Source organism: Ursus arctos, chromosome X (genome assembly GCF_023065955.2).
Source record: "Ursus arctos isolate Adak ecotype North America chromosome X, UrsArc2.0, whole genome shotgun sequence".
NCBI lineage: Eukaryota > Metazoa > Chordata > Mammalia > Carnivora > Ursidae > Ursus > Ursus arctos.
The window spans coordinates 107,696,177-107,719,342 of record NC_079873.1 but is presented as its reverse complement, the minus strand read 5'-3'; the positions used below and the strand labels follow the sequence as shown (position 1 = coordinate 107,719,342).

The window sequence follows — 23,166 nt, the reverse complement described above, 5'->3', positions numbered from 1 at the left end:
AAGCACCAAACATGGTGCCCAATGTGACGTAGGTACCCAGGAAATGTTTGTTGATTAAATAGACAAGTTAATTAATATATTAATTAATAGATCTTTGTCAACATTTGTCACTGAACTTGGGCATAAAAAATATGTTTGCCTGTCATTTGTTCATTCAGTCAGTCAAAAAAGTATTTATTGAGAGCTGAACACTGAGCTTGGCACTTTTCCAGGTAAATGGGAAGCAAAATGCATTAATTCTTCTCTGGTGACAGTTTTGTTGAATACCCACAGTTCTCTCAGACAGAGCAGGAAAAGGGGGAAGACAGAGAGTGGTGCTGGAGTAGAAGGGAGAGGAATGGGTGACATGTAATTGGGAGTAAAAAAGGGAATCCTAAGATGTCGATCACCTGCACCCACTGTGATGTGGCCTGACGTTTCTCCCTGTGAACTGGCTCAGCGGCGCAGTCTGAGGGCAGGTGAGTTGGCAAGGGCTGCCATATCAACGTACCACAGACCGGCAGGTTTTAAGCAATAGAGATGGATGGTCCGTCTCCCAGTCTGGAAGCTAGAAGTCTGAGCCCCAGGTGTGGGCAGGAAAAAGGCTGTGAGGGAGGAGTGTGTTCCAGGCCTCTCTGCCCGGCTCACCATGGCGTGGCGGCTGCCTCTGGTGCTCCTTGGCTTGTAGCTTCATGTCTGCCTTCATCTTCACATAGCGTTCTCCCTGTTCAAATGTCCCTTTCTTACAGTGTCACCGGTCATATGGGATTAAGGGCCCACCCTCCTTCAGGATGACCTCATCGTAACTGACCCAATTTCATCTGCAACGACCCCATTTCCAAGTGAGGTCACATTCTGAGGTATGGGGGTGTCAGGACTTCATATGAATTTTGAGGGGAACACACTTCAACCCCTAATGGTGCAGGGCACCTTGTCAGGCAACTCGTCAAGGAGAGGGAGAAGTGGGACCCAGGAGAAGGTCACCACGCTGGGTCTGTGTGACGCGTGAGGGAACGGGTATGGGTCGTGACAGTAAGCGGAGGACCGCACGAGCAGGCCGCGCCTGGCTGTATGCTCAGGCCAGAGCTCCGGCAGTGCCTGCCACAGAGAAGCGGGGGCCCCAAGGCTGAGCCTTTAAGGGGTACAGTTTGCCTGAGTAAAAATGAGCGAGTCCACACAGATCAAAGGGTTTGGTGAGACGCGAAAATAGAGTCCGCCTCAAACTGTCAATTATCGACTGCTCGTTAAGGACATTAATTTCCTTAGTTTGCAAGTAATTAAGAGTACGATTTCTGAGAAAATATTGTTTTAAATTAAGTAGTTATTGAAATTGTCTTGCTTATAGCTAACCGAAAACAAAATACCTTTTAAAAAGTGTCATTTATGAGAACCCAGGTTCTATTAAGGCTTTGACTTGGAAAAGAATTCCCGATATTTAATGGGCATAGAGAGGAAATTCTGCAGGCGGCTTTTTCCTAATTCGAAAGACAGAGCTGTGCCGTGTGGGTTGTCTGCAGAGGCAGAAGGTATGGAGCTGGGGACGTGGCACGCAGGACGGCGCCAGGATCCACTGGGGCTGGACAAGACATCATGGAGAGCAGAGGGTCAGGCCAAGCCCCGGCCAGCCCATGCCAGAGACCTTTTGAGCCATCGGGAGCACTCAGAGCCTGTCACCGCCGTGTCGCGTGTGGATCCATGCACTCGTGTCTGATGATGAAAAGCATACTCACCTTTCCTTCAAGTAGCTCCAGGTTTAGATCTCGAAGCTCTTTAAAGCTCAGCATTAGCCTCAACTCTGATTAGTTTAAAGAAGGACCTATAAATGAGATCATTTCAAGTCGACACGAAAGTGGGCATGAAGAAACCTTGGACGAATAAACAAGAACATAATAAAACTGATTACGTGTGATTGGCAGTGGTGAACAGGGTAGGTGCTGACAAGAGTGGGAAAGAGAATGTTCTATGGCGTTTTGGTTTTTATATAGTTTCAGTTTTTGAACTGATTCAAGAGTCATATAAGTAAATACATTCACTACATTCACTCTCATTGCCAGTACTCTCGGTGGTAGTATACACTTCAGGCCCTTGGTAGTCTTCAGAAAACTGTTTTGAAAGCTTCTGAATCATGAAGTTGTTTGCAGCTCTCTTGGTTTGGTCACACTGCATGAGAGGTGCTTGTAAGACACCGGTTTGTGTGACCGATGGGTCAATGAGCCAGAAGAAGTGATAGTGAATTCTCATTTTTAATGAATGGATCAGAAGTAGTGTTATTTTTAAGTGATTTTCAATGAAAATGGAAATCAGATACTTAACCTACGAAACTGTTACAAAAGCCGCAAAGAAACTCAGGGATGTTTATGTATGTCTTGTGCGACGCCATCTTCCTGAGTGTGGGAGAGGAGGGGGTGCTTGACATGAAGGTGAAGGAGATACAGGCTCATACATTCTGAGCCACCGAGAAGATGAGGGAGGTGACAGTTGCTGAGGAGACAGGCCCCTCTCTCGAGCAGTCGCGGATATTGGACCGTGTCTCTTAACCGACGGTTAGAGTGTGTGAGGACAAAAGAATTTAATTTCACTGCAAAGACTGCTTTTAAAGTACATCTTAACAGGCTTCTAGAAAGTTATTGAGAAGCTGAGTGCCACTGTAGGCAGATGGGAACCTTTGGGTTGCCAGACTCATGGTCATTCGGTATAAAAGTTGCATTTCCATTAAAATGGAATCCTCTAAAAAAATTGGACTTTTAGTGCACTCTTAGAATATTGTTGATAATCAATATTTATTTGACTGTCTACCCACGCTTGTTGTTCTGAGAAGAAGCTCCAAGAGTCCCTGCTAAGCCGAGATACTCTGCAAGGGAGTTCAGGTTTTAGACATTCCCCCTGGCTCACTTGTCCTGTGCCTGTCGCACGAGCACTGCCTGTCTCTGTTTCCTACTGGCATCTTCTTTTAGGCTAAGAGGGTGGCTTCGGAATTCTGGTGCCTTCCACAGCTGTTCTGCTCACATGGCATACTAACTGTGTGATGCTTGGCCTATTAGCCTCCCTGGATTTCGTGTGACTCAGTTGCCTTATCTGCAAAGTGAGGTTGGTATTAGCTCATAGAGTTTGGGTGAGGGTGAAGTTCAGCTCATACTCATAAAATGCCTGGCGTGGTGCCTGGCGTGGAACAAGGAGTCAGGAGAGAGTAGCCGTTGGTGGTATTGTTGTTCTTCTGCCAGACAAGTCTGTTCTTGCGATAGCTGCTTTTCGCCTTCAAGGCATTTCTGCCGGCATATATTAGCAATGTCGATTTCTGCGTAATAGAATACATCTGTTCCCCACAGGGGCCTGGTTCTGGATTTACCTTCATGTTAAGTCCATCAGATTTAAGCACACCCAAATGGGTCTACTAAAGAAGTTTATATACAAATGATCCTATCATACGTGAAGACCAGAGTCATTTTCTATCGAATGCCTGAGACCCACTCTGGGACATTCTGCTGCATTTGGCCTGGCTTGTGACCTGGGCATGAGGATTTATAAGATGTTCCCTGGGTGATTGCCATGTTCAGTCAGCACTGAGAACCAGATGATAGAAGATTGATAATATTTGGAAATATTTAGATTAAATGTTAAGATTTTAAGCCTCATGTCAGTATGAGTTTGTGAATGAAGTCCCTGTATTGAGTGCCTCTATCACAAAGATCAGTTTTGAGTCTATGGAGAAAACATCTCAGAGGGTATCTGATGACATATGCTTTGCCCTCATCTGTTATGAGAAAGACTTTAGGCCTCAGCAATAATGAAAATTGGCTATAATTTTTGTTGTGTAGAGGGAACTTGTGCAAACTACATGTCTCAGACTTTTTACAAGAGCACTGAATTAGGAAATCAGGTGAGTGGTGTCCTGGATGTAGCTCTCGTAGTCTGGAACAATTTTCTGAGCCTCTGTTTCCCATCCTTACACGGAAATCACATTCCCTGCGCTGCTAATTTGCCAGGTGGTGCTGAGGCACACGTGAATTAACGTGCAGTGAAGTTCTCGGGGATGAAGGTCACATCGGTCGGGGTGCCAGTGATCCCAGCCATTAGTAGTTTCCTCATCCACCATCAAATTTAACTTTGACACCACCTGCAGGAAGAGGGAAGAGAAAGATTATTCCCCTTTTACAAATAATGAAACTGAGGCTTAGAAATAGAAAGTGCTTCATAAATGATCAAGCGACTTTGAAGGGAAAGAGGTAGAGGACCAGCTCAGCTCTTCTGAGAACAGATACCGTAATTTCTGGACACCCTGCAGAATTCTTCAGAAACCACAGAACCTGTTTATTGGTTGATGTTGGGTTTGGTTTTTACTAGGTTTTTGCCATTCCTCGATCTAATCAATTGCCTTTGCCGCTTGAGTATTGTGTATTTGTTAGAAGTATTAAAACATTTGGGGAGTTGGGTAGGCTAGTCAAAATAATTTTGTCCTAAGCCTAAGGCAAACACTTTTTAAAAGTGTTTTCCTCACAATATCTGTATTTGAAGTGACTTATTTATTTACAGGAAGCTTTGCTGTGGTCGCCTGTTGCATGGTGTCAGTGACTTAGAAGCCACAGACCTTTCCCTTAAGGAATAAAGTCTCATGGGAAACATAGAGGACCCCAGCAAAATCATTATAAGCTCACAACAGTGAACCCCCTTAATAAGCATGGTATAACAGTGAAATATTACTCAGGTATACAAGGAGTGAAGTACTGATCCATACTACAGTATGGATGGGCCTTGAAAATACTATGCTGTGTGAAAGAAGTCAGGTACAAAAGACCATATGTTGTATAATTCCATGTATATGAAATATCCAGAATAACCTAATCCATTCAGAAAGAAAGTAGATAGTGATTACTTAGGGCTAGGCTGGGTGGGAGGATGGGGGGGGGCAGTAACCAAAGGGTACAGGGCTCATTTTTGGGGTGATGAAAATATTCTCAACCTGTATCATGGTGATAGTTGCAGAACTCTGTGAATATACCAAAAACCACTGGATTGTACATGTTAAGCAGGTGAATTGAATGATATGTGAATTATATCTCAATAAAGACTTGTTACAATTTTTTTTTAAAAAAGGGGGTGGGGACCAGGAGTTAAGGGGAGCGAAGTGACACAGACACAAGACGAGGAGAGTGGTTCTTAGAATGTCTGACTCACCCCACTGCAGGATGACTTGACCAGGTTTCTGGATGAGCTGAATTTTTGCTTTTGTTTTCAGAAGTGGAAGCACCCCAAAGGTGCCCCTACAAGGACATATTGAACCAGTTACCTGCCAGGACTTCTGGGAGTATTGGTGTATACTTTGTTTGAAAAGTATAGATTTAAGGGAACTCTAAGAATAAGCACTTGCCTGTTTCCCTAAAACTAAAGAAATTGGTATGGCCCAATGGGCAGCTAGCAGATGTGTAGAGTAGATGTCTTATGCGTTTTTTCTCCTTTTTGTTCCTATCTTGACTTTTTTTTTTAAATGAGAGCCAGTGTCTGTGGGGAGAGAGTCCATTTGGTGAAGAGACGGGTTTTATGCAGAGGCCTCAATGAGTCCTGCAGTCTAAACATGACTTAGAGGTTCCACTGATTTTAGAAACTCACTTTCAAGGCTATGTTCACATCTCCAGATCCAAGGTTCTCATGTGTCTCCCCTATATGTGTAAAATAATTATGGTCTGCTTTTAGCTTTATTTAATAGTTTTGAATTTAGCATTTTACATTTTTTTAAAGATTTTACTTATTTATTTGAGAGAGAGAGAGTGCATGCATGCGCATGAGTCGGGGGGGGGGGGCAGAGGGAGAGAGAGAGGCAGATTCCCTGCTGAGCGGGGAGCCAGAAGTAGGGCTCCATCCCAGGACCCCAAGATCATGACCTGAACCAAAGTCAGACGCTTAACCGACTGAGCCACCCAGGTGCCCCTAGCGCTTTACATTTAAGTGCTCATGGATATTAACAGATAAAATAAGTACATAACTTGGGGGGTGATTTTGAGGGTATTCAATAGCAGAGATTTTTTTTTTAACTAATAGAAGCTGTGTAAAGATTAGGTCAATGTCAAATTCAAGACAGGGCTAGCTATTGACAAAAAAAAAAGTACCACTTGGAACTCTGGAACATGTAGTAAGTATAAATACAAATTTTAGAGATGGCAGAAATTCATCCAGGAGAGCCATAAGGAGTGAGTTATAGCTCATGTTTGTCCCTTGGGTGAATTAAATATGTATTTTTTATGCCTTTACAAAGATATTAGCCAAAATAAAGGTATTTTAGTGCCAGTCGGATTAGAAAATGAGATTGAATTATTTACCTTCATGTATGTTCTCACTACAGTAAATCCTGTATTAGTTAGCAGTATTTTTCAACAAACTTGTCAGTTTAAGATAGCAGTGTTTTTTTTAATGTTTCCCCAACTAGCTTTGTAAAATCACCAAATTAGGTAAACGATGATTATTAAACTTCATGAAATACACAGACCAAATGGACTTCAACTGGTTTTTACTCTCCCCCGCTCAGCTTCTCCCCACAGATGTAGTTAATTTTTACGATCCCTTTAGGGTCTGTATGTTCGGTGTAAGGAAACTAATGGTTTTTCTATACTCGAATCCAAATTAAATTCCTAAAGTTTTTTTCCTACTGGCAGTCTCTAATCAAATACAATGCTAAGGAAAGTTGACCAACAGAGCGCTGATGGGACTGATATTTATTCTTGAGTGCGATGGAAGCGTGGGCTGCAGACGAGTCTGGGCACTGGAAAACCTGGGTTCTTGCCCCCCTTCCCAGTGCTGCCACAAACCTGCTGTGAGGCCCATTACCCTTCTGAGCTCAATTTCCTCATCTGGAAAACGAAGAGACCACAATTGCATGACTGCCAACGTCTCTTCCTGCTCTGACAGTCTTTGTTCCAAAGGATGAGGCTGCAGCATCAGCCTGAGCTGCTACCGCCGGGAGCTAATGAAGATAGCACAATTGAACTCTCTCGATCTCCGTGAATCTACATGTGCTCTGGGTTTTATCATCCTAGCGATGCACCTGTGGCCGTTAGTGATGAAAACGGGAGTTACCTGTGTACATGATCTGGTTTAAGGGCAAGGATAGAGTATCTGGGCCAAGGAGAAGATGAGGAGGAGAAATCACCTGACCTTGAAGGTGGATGAGACCCAGGTTCAAATCTACTTTGTCTTTCCCTCAGTGAGGGCTTGGCACAACTCCCCTCTTCTCAGGAGCGTCTTAGTTATCTCCTGTGTTACTGAGGGCAGTTTCTCGGGTACTGAGGCCAGGGGCACTGACTGGTGAGTGAAGAAATCAGAGCTAACAGAAGAGCCCCGTTCTGGAGAGAAGCTTCTCATCATTACACCTTGCATCGGTGTGAGTAACAGAGTGGTTACATGCAACTCGTTCTTTCTGTCCTTTTCCTACCAGCTAGCGCAGTGGTCAGGGAAGCAGGGATTCCAAGAGATAGGCTGCGGAGAGAGACAGAGAGAAATCAGAGGCCTTTGGTTAATTAAGAGTAAAGTGAGTTGTGAGTGGTCAGTCGGTGGTTCTGATGGCACCGTAATGTGACAAACTATATTCTCTCTGGGAGAAAAAAACCCTTGAAGAACGTCCTGACTTGCTATGAGAGAGAGAGAGAGAGGCCTCCTCCTGAACTTTCTGGCTCCACCTTCCAACCGGGAAGTGGGTTTTCACACTGATAGGACCAATTCCCCCAGTCCCCATCAGTGTGAATACATTTGAATTGTTCAGCCCAATCACACGTGATTAATTCCGATTTCTGGCCTGAGCATTTCTTCATGGGCCGTGGAGCCCTTCCTTTCTCTGGAAAACAAACTGGCGACTGTACAAGGTACATCGTACCATGGGGGGACAGCCATGTGCTTTCCTTTGGCCCCGCAGGGCTCACAGGTTCAAACGCAACCTGCCTGAATCATAAGAACTTTAATTGAGTAGATAAAGAGGTCCTCATAATTATAAACTGCAGTAGGTATAACAAGAGGCTAAATACATAGCTGTGGTTTTAATTAGCTGGTGCTTCAAATTAGTAATTTTGGTTTCCGTCAGAAATCGGTGATGTTCTACACTGTGAAAGCCTCATCGCCGAGCAGTTCATTCCCCATTATACCTCATCCTGTGAAGCTTTCAATACCACGCCATGCTGAGCGAAAGAGGAAGAAGTTGGAGCGATTTGGTTGCCTTCCAAGAGCAGTGGCCCTCTGTGGCGATTCAATTCATTCTCGTCAGAGATAGGAGAATTAACTGTTCTTTGTTGTATGTGTTAAAAAATGCGGCAGGCCGTTTGCTTGCAACAGATAACACCCATGTGCACACTCAATCTGCTCTTCCCATTTTCGTCTGGAATTTGGTGGCTAATGAACTGATGCAAAACGGAGCCAAGAGCCTCCTCACAAATCAAACCCAGGTCGAAAGTGCCCAACGTGCCCTGGCTGCTGGCCGCTCGGTGCCCCGCAAGTTGAAACACGTTTCCTTTTCTCCTCCTCCCTCTCTTCCCTCAGGGTTTTAATTCTGTCTTTCCCTCGGAGGAGAAGGTAGTTAGTCAAGCCAAGAGAACAAAGGACTTCGGTTCTCTTCACGGGAGAATTCAGTGTGATCTATGGGCCTGTCGTGTCGGGCTGTCAGGTGCCCCGAAAGAACAGACGGCTCGAAAACCGCCATCTTGCTCGCGTCCCTCACAAGCACGAGACTTGGGCTCTTGTTTTTGTGTGGAGAGGCATCTGCTGTGGCAGGCAGAGAAACCAAGGGGCTTCCTTTGCAACAAACCTTCCCGGCACCCCCACTCAGTATCGCTTTAACTTGTGGGTCCGCCTCCACCCTGACGGCCTTCTCTATCCTACGTTTGAACACACTGATCATGGGCTCGGGTGACGCGCGGTGCGCGGTGCTCCCGTCCGAGCTCGCGCTCCGTGTGCGTGGTCTGACGGTACGACTGTGTCTGCTTGATGGCACGCCGGCCTCCACCACAAAGACGTTGCGGCCCACGGACGTGTGTGCTTCTGATCTCAACTTGTGTCCGGCCAGGAGAGAGGATGCCAGCAAGTGTCATCCCTGCGGATGGCGTCTGAGACTCCCCAGGACAGGCTGCCTTCCAGGATCTGGACTTGGCATCTTTCTTGACCAGACGAGGCCCAGATGTGGGGTCTGGGCTTTGTGTAGCGCTCTGGAGCTGCTTTGCTTTCCCCAGATGGTGACAGCATTGGCTGAGCGCTCTCGTGACCGGCCCAGAGAGCTCCTCCGTGTCTGGCATTGTTTGTGTCGTGGAAGCATAACGTACGTCTGAACATCCCTTCATTGGTGCCACTTTTTTAAATCGGAGAAATGAAGTGTTGTTGATTCAGAAGATAAGGCTATCAAAGTCACTTTGAATCTGTCAGTTGGAGGATTCCTGTGGAGAAAGGGGGATGATGAAGTGTAGTGGCATCTCACGCTCCATGTATATCAATATCTAGTTAAGCTGCCATGGATATTTCATGCTCTGGGCTCTTAGTTTGTAAATTAAAAGTTATGATACTCATGAGCAAACTAGGCGACCAAGGAGAGGCATTAAGGTCTGGGATGTATTCAAAACCTGCCGACTATACTCTTGTATCAGTGTATCTCTTGTAATTCCTTTAGCTATTATGTTCATTTGCATGCCAATTATCTAATTAAGTCTTAACATGGCAGTATTAACATGGGGAAGGAAAGCAACATTTGTACAGCACCTGCTAGGCATTCTACATACGTTTATATAATTTAAATTTGCCCCGCATATATGTGCTCACTTCGGGTAAGATTTTGATCAAAAGCAGGGGAAAAGAAAACCCAATGGACAAAATAAAATCCACCACTTTTGAGACTTACAGATTATAGTGTAATACGCACAATTGTTTTCTTCATCGGGAAGCATTTCATTCTATAAAATCCCAGGGCCCGGAGTATATCTGAGATATTATCTGGAACCTTCTGTGCTGATCCTCCAATGGGAAAGCCTGAAACGTGACGAGTCACAGAAAGACACAGAGTTTATAAAACATGTGTGCCTTAAGGTCATTCGAGGCTTTTGACACCTTTTATTGCTAGCTGTTTGCTGTTCAAGCCAGACATCTTTCTTTGTGAAGAGTTTCCTAGCGAGGCTGTCAGTCTCCTATGGCACACACCATGGGAAGAGCAAAGGCACCACCATCACAAAAAAGGAATGTAAGCGAGTGAGTGGTTCTGTGTTTTGTAGACTTCCAAAAACGTCCATAAACGCTCCTGTGATTTCGTTAAACAGGCTAACTGGCTGTGGGCTCAGGACAGAATTACGGTTGGTCTGCGACGTCTTGGTTAATTCCTTTCTGTTAGGACTTCGTAACATCTGTGTATTCTGAGTCCTAAGCAGTTGGCAACACAAAGGAACTTGATTTCAGTACCTTTCCGCACAGTGGACTGACTTTTGGGGAGCCTGTAATTGCCTGTAGTATTCAAGCAGGGACAAGGGGAGAGGATTCTGGAACACTTAAGTGGGCATGAGTATGGTTTCTAATGAGCACGTTTCCATGTTCTTCTGTATTCCAAAGAACTGGTCAGGATCTTAAACCCTGTGGGAGTCCAGAAAAGGTTTCTCTGCTCCCTGTGCAGTGTATCCATTTGGGTAGCCTTAGCTTGTATTGTTTTTTTTTTTCTTATTGATAACAAGGGAGATCTGAATGACATGACTAATTAATCTTGTTCTCCTTTTGTCTTTTTCTTTTCCTATCAGTCACTATGAACAAGACCGTAGTGCACTTAAAAAAAGGGAATGGGAGCGGAGGAATCAAGAAGTCCAGCAAGAAGACGATCTCTTTTCTTCAGGCTTTGATCTTTTCGGGGAGCCGTACAAGGTAGCTGAATATGTATGTAATTTATCTTTCTGGAAAATGGTTGCTTGTTACGTTTTTGAACACACTGTTGATTAAATCAACATTTAATCTATTTTTAAAGCACCCAAATCATTTCCAGGAGAATATATTTGACAAATGCAATCTAGACATACACTGTATTTGGGGCAATTGCAGCTTTCTGACGAAGTCTTCAGAGACAAATTCTGTCTTCTTTGGGGAGGACGGTCCAATTTCAACGGGACTAGCGAGACTTCTTGTCTCCCAGGAGTTCTCTCCTGCCCAGCACTTCCGACAGCAAGCAATGCCCTCTTGACGCTTCCCCCCCCCTTGAGTATTGGCAAGGCAGCCCCTGAAGACTTCATCAGAAGGTCAATGGCTGTGTCTCTTTCTCCTCCCGATCCGTGCCATCTGCAAGCGGTCTCCTCGCTTTCCTTTCCCACGTTAGGTTGTTAGCAGCTGTGGAGTGGTTTGAGTGTTCTTTGAAAATCCTCGTTCCAGGAGAAAGGGAAAAGCCAATCATTTTTTCCTGGTGGTTAATCGTCCTGGATGAGGAGATTGCCTCAACGGGGCAGGGGGAGCGGGTGGCACAGCCAGGTTGATTGCCTAGCGGTGTTCTAGCTAGTTCGTAGCCCCTACTGCTCTGTCTACAAGTACTGATTTCACAATGACTGCCTTTGAACTTTCTATTCGGGGTGGGGCTTGAGGGAAGAGTCTTGTGGAATTGCTGGCAGCTGGTTGGTGTTTATTGAAATTTAGTAGCAGTGTAATTTTCCATAATGAAACAAAATGATGTAAGAGTTAAAACAACAATAGAGGGAAATTTCTGAGAGTCGTGCTTTTAGAAGGGCACCAATTAGGGGACAATGACTTCTGGAAAAGGGAAGGACAGCATCGGCACAAATACCACTTTGGGGTAGGGAGTAAGCTGTTTGGCGCGGTGGCCACTGAGACCAGAGCCTTGTTGCCTTGTTCATGATAAGTGAGCAGCTCTTGACTGAGACTCAGGTGCCTTCCGAGTTCGGTTAATCTGACCAAGAGAGTTAGGTCACCTAAGTACTCCTTTCCAATTTGTTAATAATAGTATAATCCTTAAAAAAGCATTTCTCCTATTACAATCGATTTAATTTATATACTGCCTTTGAACGCGTGTGTTTAGAGACGTGATGAGTTTAGCAAACATTCGTCGAAGGCCCACGATGTGCTAGTCACGTCTTAGACGAATGCACAAAGAGGAGTGAGACTTCATCATGAGCGACGGAAGGCACGAGTGCAGGGCAGCTGCCGCAGAGGTAGGCAGGGGAGAGGTTAGTGGAGACTTGGTGCCTCGTGCCAAGGAGTGTGAACGCAATTCCATACACGAAGAGAAGTCACTGCAAGCTTTCAAGTAAGGGCATGGGCAGGACAAAGAATTTTGAAGACGATGTTGGCAATGTGGTGAGTTGGTTGGATGTGAGGCAAACAAGAAAGCAGATAAAGAAGCTTCCATAATTCGCTCAGGACCGGTCATGGCAGGGAGGATTTAAGGCAGTGCGAGGAAGTTGACATGACAAGACTGGGTGTCTGACTGGCTGTGGAGAGGGTGGGACAGGTCTGAATGATTCCCATATTTTTGACTTGAGAAGATGGCAGTCTCATTAACAGGCTGTTCAGGAGGAAACAGGGTTGGTGCTTGAAAAGAAAAAAAAGAATTCTGTTTTGAGCACATTTGGTTTGAGATGCCAGTGAGATATGAAGAGACACCTACCCGGTAGGCATTGGGTGTAGGGACCTGGAGCTAATGAGAGCGCTCAGGAGAGAGAGTTAGGTTTGAGCAGGGAGGTAGCCATGGAAGCCAGCAGATGACTGAGAAGGACAAAGAGAGAATCTTGGGGAGCAGTAGTATTTAAGCAGTAAAAGAGGTGGCAAAGGAGACGCCAGGAAAGGAACCTAAAAAGGAGTGAATGATCACAGAGGCAGGAAGAGAACTAGGAGAGAATCATTTCATAGAAATCAAGGGTTTTATGGAGGAGGGATTGGTTAGTTATTTGTGTCCGAGAGGGTAGGAAAGGTCAGGACTGGGAAGTGGCTGTTGGATTTGGTAGTTAAGGGGGTGGGGGGATCAGTGACCTTAGGGAGAGTTGTTTTATTTGTTGATGGTGGTGCTTGTTGTGGAAAGGGAACTGCCTGGGGTCAGGGAGTAAATGGGAAGCGGTAAAACAAAGAAAGACAGCAAGGCAGTGAGTTTTTGTGTGGAGGGAGGAAGAAAGGAAGGTAGGTTAGAACCTGAGGGGAGAAATGATATGGAAAGAGCCTTTTTTTCTCATAATGGGAGAAATGTGAACATGTTTAGAGATTGATGGGAAGGACCCAATGTCAGTCAAGAGGGAGAGGGTGAAGCGACCAGAGGAAGAGGTGACGATGTGTGGAGCAGGTTCCCGGAGGAGATGAGCAAGCAAAGTCAAGAGTGTGTGAAGAGTGACCAGCCATGGCAAGACGTTGTGGCCTCCATTTTTTGCAGAAAGTGGAGGAGAGGTCAAAGGATGATAGATGCCTTTTCCCTTCTTGAGAAAGGAATAACCAGAGGAGTTTTACATCTTATCTTTGGATGAGTTAGAAAGATGGTAGGTGTACCCCTACCAGACTCATTTACTCAGAGTCATTCTCAAAGTTCAAAATCTACTCCGTGCTCAATGCTATTTCCGTGATGAGGTGTAGTACCCTTGGTTTATCCCCTCTTTATAACTTTAAGTCATTTTGAATTAATGGCCTTGTACCTTCAAGGTAAATGCCATCTCTTGCTAACAAGGCCTGTAATATAGATGCATATTTATTTTTCGATGTCAGCAATGTATTTTTGAGTAGGCAGTTAAAATAAAAACCTGTTACCAACATTGCCAGAAGTTTTCAGAAGTCATCTCTCTTGCTATGACAAGGGTGTATCAGGTAGAGACGCCAGGTGGGAACATTTGTCTAGCTCAGGGCCAGGCCTATTTTGTGATTAGTAGCCTGTTGCCTTTATGTTTCTTGATGGGGAAGAGCTGTTGTTCTTCAGTGGAGATTGTATGGGAGAGGAATTAAGCTAACAGTTGATGACCTAGAGATTCTCTTTCTTTCACCTTGCTTTGATGACCAGCTGCCATCTTGTGCTGTGTCCGCATTCAGGATTTCCTGGGAGATCACTGAAGAGTTTGCCCATATTATAATACCGGAACTAATGTGCACCTCCATCAGTTCCCTATACCTGGACTGGTGTGAACGCCCTTGGAGTATCTGGACACGCCAGTGGCAGTAGGAGTGTTAGAGCTGGACCATGGTCCACTGGTAGAGACAAGGACTTACCTGAACCCTACCTTAGGGTTGTGGTGGGAATGCTTATCAAATTAAAAATCAAAACTCCTGGTGGTGGATCAGGACTTTCAGGAAACCTCTTGCCACCCTAAAGCCTAAAACGTGGCCTGATCAGTTATCCAGTAATGTTGGTAACTTCTGAAGTAGCCAATGAGCATCGGTCCCCAAGACCCTGCCCTTTCTCGGCACTTGGAAGAAATGGTGATCTCTCAACATCCTGACTGATTTCTTTCCTTTCTTTGCTTCACCCCTACCATTCTCAGAATGGAAAGAATGTTGACCACCCCTGCATGTGGTTGGTGATGGGAAACTTCTCTGTGAGGCTGCTTCTGTTGCTTATAACTTCTAAATCTGACTTTGTGCTATGGTGTTGAGAAGGGTGTCTTCAAAAGCACTTGAAAGATGTGAAGCTGTTTGACATGCCTAGGCTAGTGTGGAAAGACTGAGCGGGTTGAGGAGCTGGTATGTATCAAGTGGCTGCCGTATGCCAGGCACGTGCTAGGGCTTTCTATGTGCCTGTGTAGTCCTTACGAAAACTGGAGTACTCGTTTCCCTTATGTTGCCCACAAGGAATTTGAGGCTCAGAGAGGTGAGGTAGCTTCTCTGCAGCTTCATATCCATGCCAGTGGTGGATCTAGAACCCAGTTCTGTGGTTCAGTACCTGTAACAGGAAGCTGTTGATCCTCCCGCAGGAGGTCAGAAGAACTGATAAGCTTACCTACGTACTGGGTGACTTTGGTGAAGAAACTTCATTCCTCTGACCTATAGTTTCCTCCTCTCTGAAATGAATAATAATACCTGATAGGAAATAATCCCTGATAATAATAACAATAAGGCAACAACAGTAACTGACATTTTATAGTCTTTGCACTCTGGGAGAATGAGGAAAGCGAGGCACAGAGAGATTAAGTGGCTTACCCAAGGTCATTTGGGTTGGGGAGGTAGAAGCCTGACTGAGATCAGAGCTGCTCTGCTGACTCACATGGCTGTTACTAAGGATCAAGTCAAACGAGCCGGGAGACCTTGCTTTGAAATCTGGAAAGTGCTGTACAAGTTTGAGATATTATCGTTATTATAATTAAAGAAAGAAATAGCAACTTACAGCTTAGAGAGATTAACTGTAAAGATATTACAATTAGGGAAAAAAGGAATTACTAAATCACATACATTAGCCACAATGAAATAAAGGGAAAAAAATGAGCCTCAAAACTTAAATTATTTTGCTACTTTTTATTAAAAAGAAATACGATGGTATAATTGCCTCCTAGTGCATTAGTCTTGTGATGAACTTCTACTACTGATTTGTAGATAGCGTTAGAAGCAAACTGAGCCAACTTTGCATTTCTTAGAGTAATGAGAGGCAAAAAGCCTAAACGAAGGAGTACTGTTAGTCATGAGCCGCAAACCAGACATATACTTTATGCCTGAAAATACTTGGAAAATGCATTTCCTTGATGATGGAGAAATTGTGATTATTTAGAAAATAAGAGCTGCAGAGGTTATCTTTAAGAATCAACCAATTATCTAGAACAGGAAGTAAAAAACTGGCCAATTGAAAGAAGCCTATAATTGGTTGAAATGGCTGTTTTATTTTTGCCATGTTTGTAGTGTCCAGTCAAAATTGCCTTGCTCCTTAATAGGATTACTAAGACTCCGGAGGGTGCGAAAGAACATTCGGTGTGACTCCGAAGTTACTGTGGTGTGTAGGTGTACAGAAATGCATTTCAGGCCCCATGGGGTTTCCTGTCTGGTGGCTGTCATATCTACATCTTGAGAAGTTTAAAAACTGGTTGACAGTTCCCCAGCTCCGGTGGCGGAAAGGCAGAGAGGTGACTCAGGCGATCCAGACCGTACTGCTAATTATTTGGAGATTGTTACATGGTGGACTTTTTCAGGCTATGTGTCTGTGTGTCCTCTGTGCCTAACCCTGCCTCGTGACTGTTTTGAATTTACCAGTGTGTGTCTTAAGCAGGACCATGGTAATTCCTACTTGTAGCCACAGCACGTCTGTTATGCAAAGCATATGGATCTTCCTTCAATCAGCAACTCAGAAAGTGTCGCCAGTGAACTCAACCTTGAACTGTCTGCTATGCAGTTCCGCTTGCAAGTCCCTCTGAGACCACTGCTGTGTGAGGAAGCTAGTCGAAGGGAGTTGACACCCCTTCTTTCCTCCAAGTTATCCCAGCCGGCCCTGTGTCATTTGTGCACAGGAAAACGCCACACCTGGAGCTATTAGCTTGGCCCTCTAACTCCAAGGTATAGATAGATATACCTTCACTTGAGTAAGACTTTAATGCAATGCTCTTTTTTAAGTCATCATAAGAAAAAGACACGTGAAGAACATCTTTGCATCTTCTGTAAAGTTGTGCTGAAAAAAATTGTTTTATTGTTAAAAGTTCTTTTTTTTTAAAGATTTATTTATTTGAGAGAGAGAGACAGAGCAGGGGGAAGGGCATAGGGTGAGGGAGACAATCTCAATGAGATTCCACACTGAGCGAGGAGCCCCACATGGGGCTGCAGCTCACGACCCATGAGATCATGACCTGAGCCAAAACCAAGAGTCAGATGCTTAACCAACTGAGCCACCCAGGTACCCCATGTTCAAAGGTTCTTATAACTGAACCAATGAGAAGAATTCCTTTTTACATTAGTATCTGGCAACCATTTGTCTTATTTAATAAATTAAAATATGCTTCCTTCCATCAGACAAAGAGAATTCGGCAAGCTATGAGTTTTTCCTTTTTCCCTTAGCTACCAGGAAGCTCAAAATTCAATTTAATGTTCAATCACAGTAACCAAGTCAGCCTGACTTTTGCTTTTCCATTTATGTGCCTTTTTACTCCAAGCTATTGTAAAGCCTTATTTTGATATAGGTAGGATACAAATTATAATTGGATTCTATTCATGTCAGCAACAATTTTTTTGAGTATCTGATATGCCCCTGACGTGGTACTCAGTCCTGAGGATATAAAGGTGGATGAAAGGTAGTCTCTGACCTTTAAGAGCTCATAGTTTTATGCAGGAAAAGAAATCATTACTGTAGTATACCCTGTATAGTGGGGGGTTGATTTTCTAGACCTATGCAAAGAACTTCTAATTTTCCTCTAATTTTACTTACATAGACACGGTTTTAGACATTGGCCGGTTTAGATGTTCTCCTAATTTCAAGCATATTTTAAAACCTAGAGATGGGGGAAAAAGATCTTAGCATGCATTGGAAAGCCAGATCATTATAACAGTAGAAATAAATGAAGAGACATTCAAACCTAACCAAGATTGTCTCCATTGAAGAACTGCTGAACAGGAGCAGAAATGTGACCAGCTTGCTTGCAAGCAAATCAGTCTTAAGGTTCTTGAGTCTTGATTACGTTGACCTGGAGAGAGTGAATTATCTTTCAGGACTTTGAGGTATTGTCCTGGTCTCTCTGACATCTCAAGGCAAGATTCGGATGTTGAAGAGCTCAGTTTGAATGGAAATTCAATGAACTTTCAGTGCGAGTCCAGTAAACTCTCAAAGAACGTTCAGTCCATTGAGCTTTGAGCTTCCTGGTAGCTAAGGCAAAAAGGGAAAATTTCCTATAGGATTCTCTTTGTGTGAGGGAAGGAAGCAACATCCAAATTCATGAAACGAGGCAGTGTAAAATAAAGGCATTTAACATGGGAAATGAAATGGTGTCGTCTCCCCCCTTGCTGGGTCAGGTCCTTGAAGATAGCCATGTATTAGTGTTCATTAGGTCATCATCTGACCCAAGAGGTAAACTGTTTCAGGGCCCAGAGCAACTCTGTATGTATTTAAAGCTTGCATTAAATTCTTTTTTTAAAAGATTTTATTTATTCATTTGAGAGAGAGAGACAGAGACAGAGAGAAAGCACAAGCAGAGGGAGAGGCAGAGGCAGAGGGAGAAGCAGACTCCCCCCTGAGCAGGGAGCCCGACATGGGGCTCGGTCCCAGGACCCTGGGATCATGACCTGAGCCGAAGGCAGAAGCTTAACTGACTAGCCACCCAGGCGCCCCTAAAGCTTGCATTAAATTCGTACTGGGTCCTCAGCATGATGAAATCTCTTTGTTTTGAATTAAGGGACTGAATAGAAGGGAGACTGGGTTTGGCTGCTCCCCAAATGGTTGGTCATACACCACTGTCAAAGGAGAACACTCTCTCCAGAGTTTATCTGGCCTTGGCTGAAGAGTGATTTGTGCCATTAAAATGGACAAACCTAGGGATTTTCAGGGAATAAAAGTGATTTCTACCCGTCTCTATCTGTTAAATAGGCCTTTCAAATGTACTTCTGAAAATGGAGCGATTTTTCAGCTGAGGATTATATGGAATGTTAATTGTTTAATCACTGCTTTAGCACTAAGGTTGCATGTGATGCAATATTAGGTGTTCTTGTGGATGAGAGAGCTGAAACAGACATTTATTGGATTTCTAAAATTCCCTCCCCCAATAGGACCCTCGTAGCATATATTGAGCATACTTTTCTGTAATCTCTGGAATCCTGTTTCCCTCACTGCCCACATTTCTTTGGAAATGTCTTATATGATTTCACACATGCTATGAGTTGGATACTGCATACAGTACACGGAGATCATGTTAACAACGAGGCCAAGGTCACCAGCTTGATTCCCCCTCTGGCTGCTCCTTCTTGGTATCCTTTGCCGGCTCCTCTTCTTCTCTCGGTCGCTTAAAGGTTGACGTTCCCCAGGGTTGCCTCCTGAGCTGATCTTCTCATTCTGTATTTTCTTTCTCTGGGTGATTTCATCCATTTCCAGCACTTCACCCTCCATTCATCTGCACACTTCCATCTTCACATACAGAGCACAGCACACGGCCAGACAGCCTAGGTCTACACTGAGATCCTACACTCGGATAGGCACACTCCTCGTGGATGCCAGGAGCTTGGGCTGGGTTAAGGGCATGGGAGAGACCTGAGAAGTTAACATCTATCTTCAGTGGAGGCTGTTATTAGTGGGGAAGGCGTCGCCCCTTCCCATGCATGGAGAACATGCCTGTGGCCCCGGGAACCTAGAGGCTACATAAGGTGGGCATCTTCCCCATCCAGTGGTCCCACTGCCACATGGCTCCATGGAGGCCAGTAGCCTTGTTTTGTTGCAATATCTTGGGCCAGAATAGTGCAGCTTTAGCACAAAGGAGTCCTTTGCCCTTCTGACTCCAGTAGCTTGATTTAAGAACACCTTTGGCAGGTAAAGGGAATAATAAAAAGTCACTTTTGAACATGACCAGCCGAGCTTTCGTCAAAGTCATTTCCGAGCATATAGCTATCCACCATTTTCTAGTTAGGAAAGCTGTGCTTTCTGTGTTACAAAAACCCATGCAGCAACTTAATTATTTGAAGAACAACCAGAGCCACTTTTAACAAGATTAGTATTTCCTACAGGGGATGATTGATTGTCCATAGAACGATTTAGTTGCCAACATCACTTTGGAAATCTGGCCTTGTTTTGATTTACGTAAGCAACAGTTTAATTCTTGAATAAATTTTTCTAAATCGTTGAAAAGACACAGGAGAGCTTGAGTCAGTGTTGATGCACAACTGCCCCATTTCAAAGTGAACACATGTGAATCATCAATACGTGAGCACAGTTGCCCCCGGAATACGTGGGCAGGTACCAGGAATTCATACAGTCCTTTGATTAAAAGGAAGTAGATTCGCTTTAGTCGTGTTAGCTCAATTAGATGTTGAGCTTTCCTAAACCAATATATTCATGATCGCACAATTTCACTGACTTCCTGATCCAATGGGCTAAGCCTTTTTCATGGTATAATGTGGCACAAAGGGCTGACCTGTCAAGAGCAAATATAAGTCGAACATTCCATTACAATTCCAGTGATCACTAAGCTGAAGTTGTTCATCACAATATGGAAAGTAACCATTCAGCTCATCTGACCTAAACTAAGTTACTTTGCTAATAAAATTCATAAGCGACGTAATTTAAAACTTTCTCCCAATGAGCATGTTTACGGACAGGCCAGGGAGTATACAGACGTTAACCACACAGCTCATTCCAAGAGGCTCTTTCAATAGTGTTATTGATTTTTTTCCTTACATAGCACATGAAAAGCATGAAATTATATGGCAGCATGAGAATTTTAAAGAACCCTATATGCTGGTCTACTTAGGACATCTGTTTGAAACATTAACATTAGGAAACACAAACCTATTCATTCTCTCTCCTCCCACCCCCATCTTTTTGTTATTTTAGACAAACAAAGGGGATGCACTTGCCAACCGAGTCCAGAACACGCTGGGAAACTATGATGAAATGAAGGATTTGCTAACTAACCATTCTAATCAGAATCACCTAGTGGGGATCCCAAAGAATTCCGTGCCCCAGACTCCCGTCAACAAAACCGAACCGAGCTTTTTCCCAGAACAAAAGAACCGAATGCTCCCACCTCACCAGGATAGCACTCACCCCTCGGCACCAATGCCTCCTCCTTCCGTCGTGATACTGAATTCCACTCTCATACACAGCAACAGGAAATCAAAAGCTGACTGGCCACGCGATAGTCATAACGCTAGTGTTGTCTCAGCCAGCCAGGCCTGTGGTCAGCCAAACAAGCCGCCGCCGTCTACACAGGACCAGCCCCAAGCCCGACTGGAAGACTTCTTTGTCTACCCAGCAGAACAGCCCCAGGTCGGAGCCGTTGAAGAGTCAAACGCGTCTGCAAAGGAAGACAGTAGTCTCAAATCCGGTGTAGGGGATACGTTCAAAGAAATCTTTCAGTCCGTCTCCCCAGAAGAATCTGAATTTACAGTGCAAGCTCCTGGGTCTCCCCTAGTTGCCTCCTCTTTGTTAGCTCCCAGCAGTGGCCTTTCAGTTCAGAACTTTCCACCAGGGCTTTACTGCAAAACAAACATGGGGCAGCAAAAGCCAACTGCGTATGTCAGACCCATGGATGGCCAGGACCAGGCACCGGACGTCCCTCCGACACTGAAACCTTCCATTGAATTCGAGAACAGCTTTGGGAATCTGTCATTTGGATCACTCTTGGATGGAAAACCCAGTGCAGCCAGTTCAAAGCCTAAGCTGCCAAAGTTCACGATTCTCCAAACAAGTGAAGTAAGTAATTTTTAAAGTTTTGTTTTGTTTCATTTTTTTTTCTTTTTAGTTCACTGCTCTAACCTCTATAATCAAGTATTCACAAGCGGCTCTTATTTACCTTCTCGAGCCTTAGATGAGACTCTTCAAGGTCAGAGTCTGAGTCTCGATCTTCTGTCGCTTGTGACTTGACTGATTACCATTCCGCAAATACAGTTAAGTCTCCATAATGTGGAATGGCAACAGACAAGGTCAGTCTGAGTGAATGAAAAGTTGCACTTATAAAATAGTTTCAGAGAGTGCACTTGTAGTCGTATGTACAAATTAACAACACTGGAGATTATAATTGGTCGTAAGCAGTGTGAGGTCCACGAAAAGATTGGGAGTCACCATAGGCCTTCACTAGAAAATAGCATCTCATAAGCATAAAACACAGAAGCTCCTTAAGGTACAAGAATGTAAAAGTGTGATTTGCTGGCATCGGAAGTGGAAGGCATTCTTTAAGAATCTTAGTTTCTCGAGTGCTTGTGGGGCCATTCCTTGGCAGGATCCTAACGTTATCTTCCGTGTCCCTCAGTCTTCCCTTCTGCACCAGCGTCTTCCACAGGTACCTCCATAGCTCTCTTAGACTACCTTGATCCCTTCTGTCAAAGCCAAAGTCATTGTGCTCAACCACAATCCCACTGGGTTTAGAATGACTAAGTGTCCTACCCATCTCAGGAACCATTGCCTTATAAAAGAGAAGTCGGAGGGACCCAAGCGTCTCCCAAAGGAATGACTCGCTAATGATTGGATCCCAGGCCTTGTGGCTCCTGGGTGGGGGACATGTGTGGGGTGCCCCTCAGACACCACCATGTAAGCGGCTGCCTACTGCACCTCCAGCGCTTGATTGGAAGAAACCACTGCTTTTAGATTGGATTCCTGTTACTGGTGCCTAAAGGCTTGAAAAGACACAGAGGAAGAAAGTAGGTTGAAATTCTTACTCTATAGGAGGCACAGACAGTCGGTGTGACTTGTGGCAGATTCCAAGTTAGCGGTGTCTGAATTAGAGAAGTCTGCCTGTGTGTGCCCTGGGTGTCGCGCCGTTACTCGCTACTCACGCTCGGCAGACACGGGGACGGTGGGACCACGGAGGGAGGGCGGAGCGGGGCTGTCGGCTGTATTTTTGGAATGCATGTTTTTCATATCGTTTCATCTCTGAGGTGGTTTTGCTTCTTGTATCATCATCATTCATGGAGTTTTGTCAAGCTTCCTCCTAAGTATCTCTCCAGCCCGTCCCCTCGTCACCCTCCCTGCCTTCGAGTGCCCGTGGGCCCCTGTGACAGCCCCCCAGCCCCCCGCTCTCCCTCCCTCTGGTCTCACCTCTCTTCCAAACCATCCTCCATCCAGGCTGACCTAATGGGCAGATCCAGCCATGTCACTCCCTGCCTTGGATTCTTCCGTGCCTTCTCATCACTTCCCGGACAAGGTCCAGGTTTCTTAGTCCTGCATACAAAGCTCTTCACTCTGATTCCATGCTCCTTCTCTGACTTGCCATTTCACCATTTCTTCACATGTGGACGCAGTCCCAGCCACGTGGTGCTACGTGTGGTTCCCCGCCATGTCATGCGTTATCCCGCTTCCTTGCTTTCGTGCCTGCCGTTCTCTCAGCCTAGAACATCTTTCCCTACCCTCCCTTGTTTTCTGGTGAAGTCCTGTTCCTCCTTCAAGTCTGCTCGATTGTTCCTTTGCCTGTGAAAGCTTCCCTGACTCCCCCAGGCTTACCGCAGGCTGCTTCCTCTGGGCTCCTCTAGCGCCTTCTGTACGCTTTGACTGGCACTCACTTCGTGTACTGTAGTCACTCGTGTATGTGTCTATCTCCTCTACTAGACTGTGAGCTCCTGGAGAGCAAGGAACGTCTCCTTCTTCTCTGTATCCCGAGCGCCTAGCAAATGCCT

At 44.8% G+C, this 23,166-nt stretch overlaps 1 protein-coding gene across 3 annotated transcripts in view; it reads left to right on the top strand.

Annotated features, from left to right (window-relative positions):
• The window catches only part of AFF2 (ALF transcription elongation factor 2), a 446,211-nt gene that overhangs the window by 134,152 nt on the left and 288,893 nt on the right, over nt 1-23,166 (top strand). For 2 of the 3 annotated variants that reach the window (XM_026479777.4, XM_026479775.4), the window contains exons 2-3: nt 10,719-10,839; nt 20,390-21,250. In XM_026479777.4, coding sequence (XP_026335562.1) covers nt 10,719-10,839; nt 20,390-21,250 — 982 coding nt within the window. Of the gene's footprint in view, nt 1-10,718; nt 10,852-20,389; nt 21,251-23,166 lie in introns of all 3 variants that reach the window. The other variant, XM_026479776.4, reaches the window with a different exon arrangement.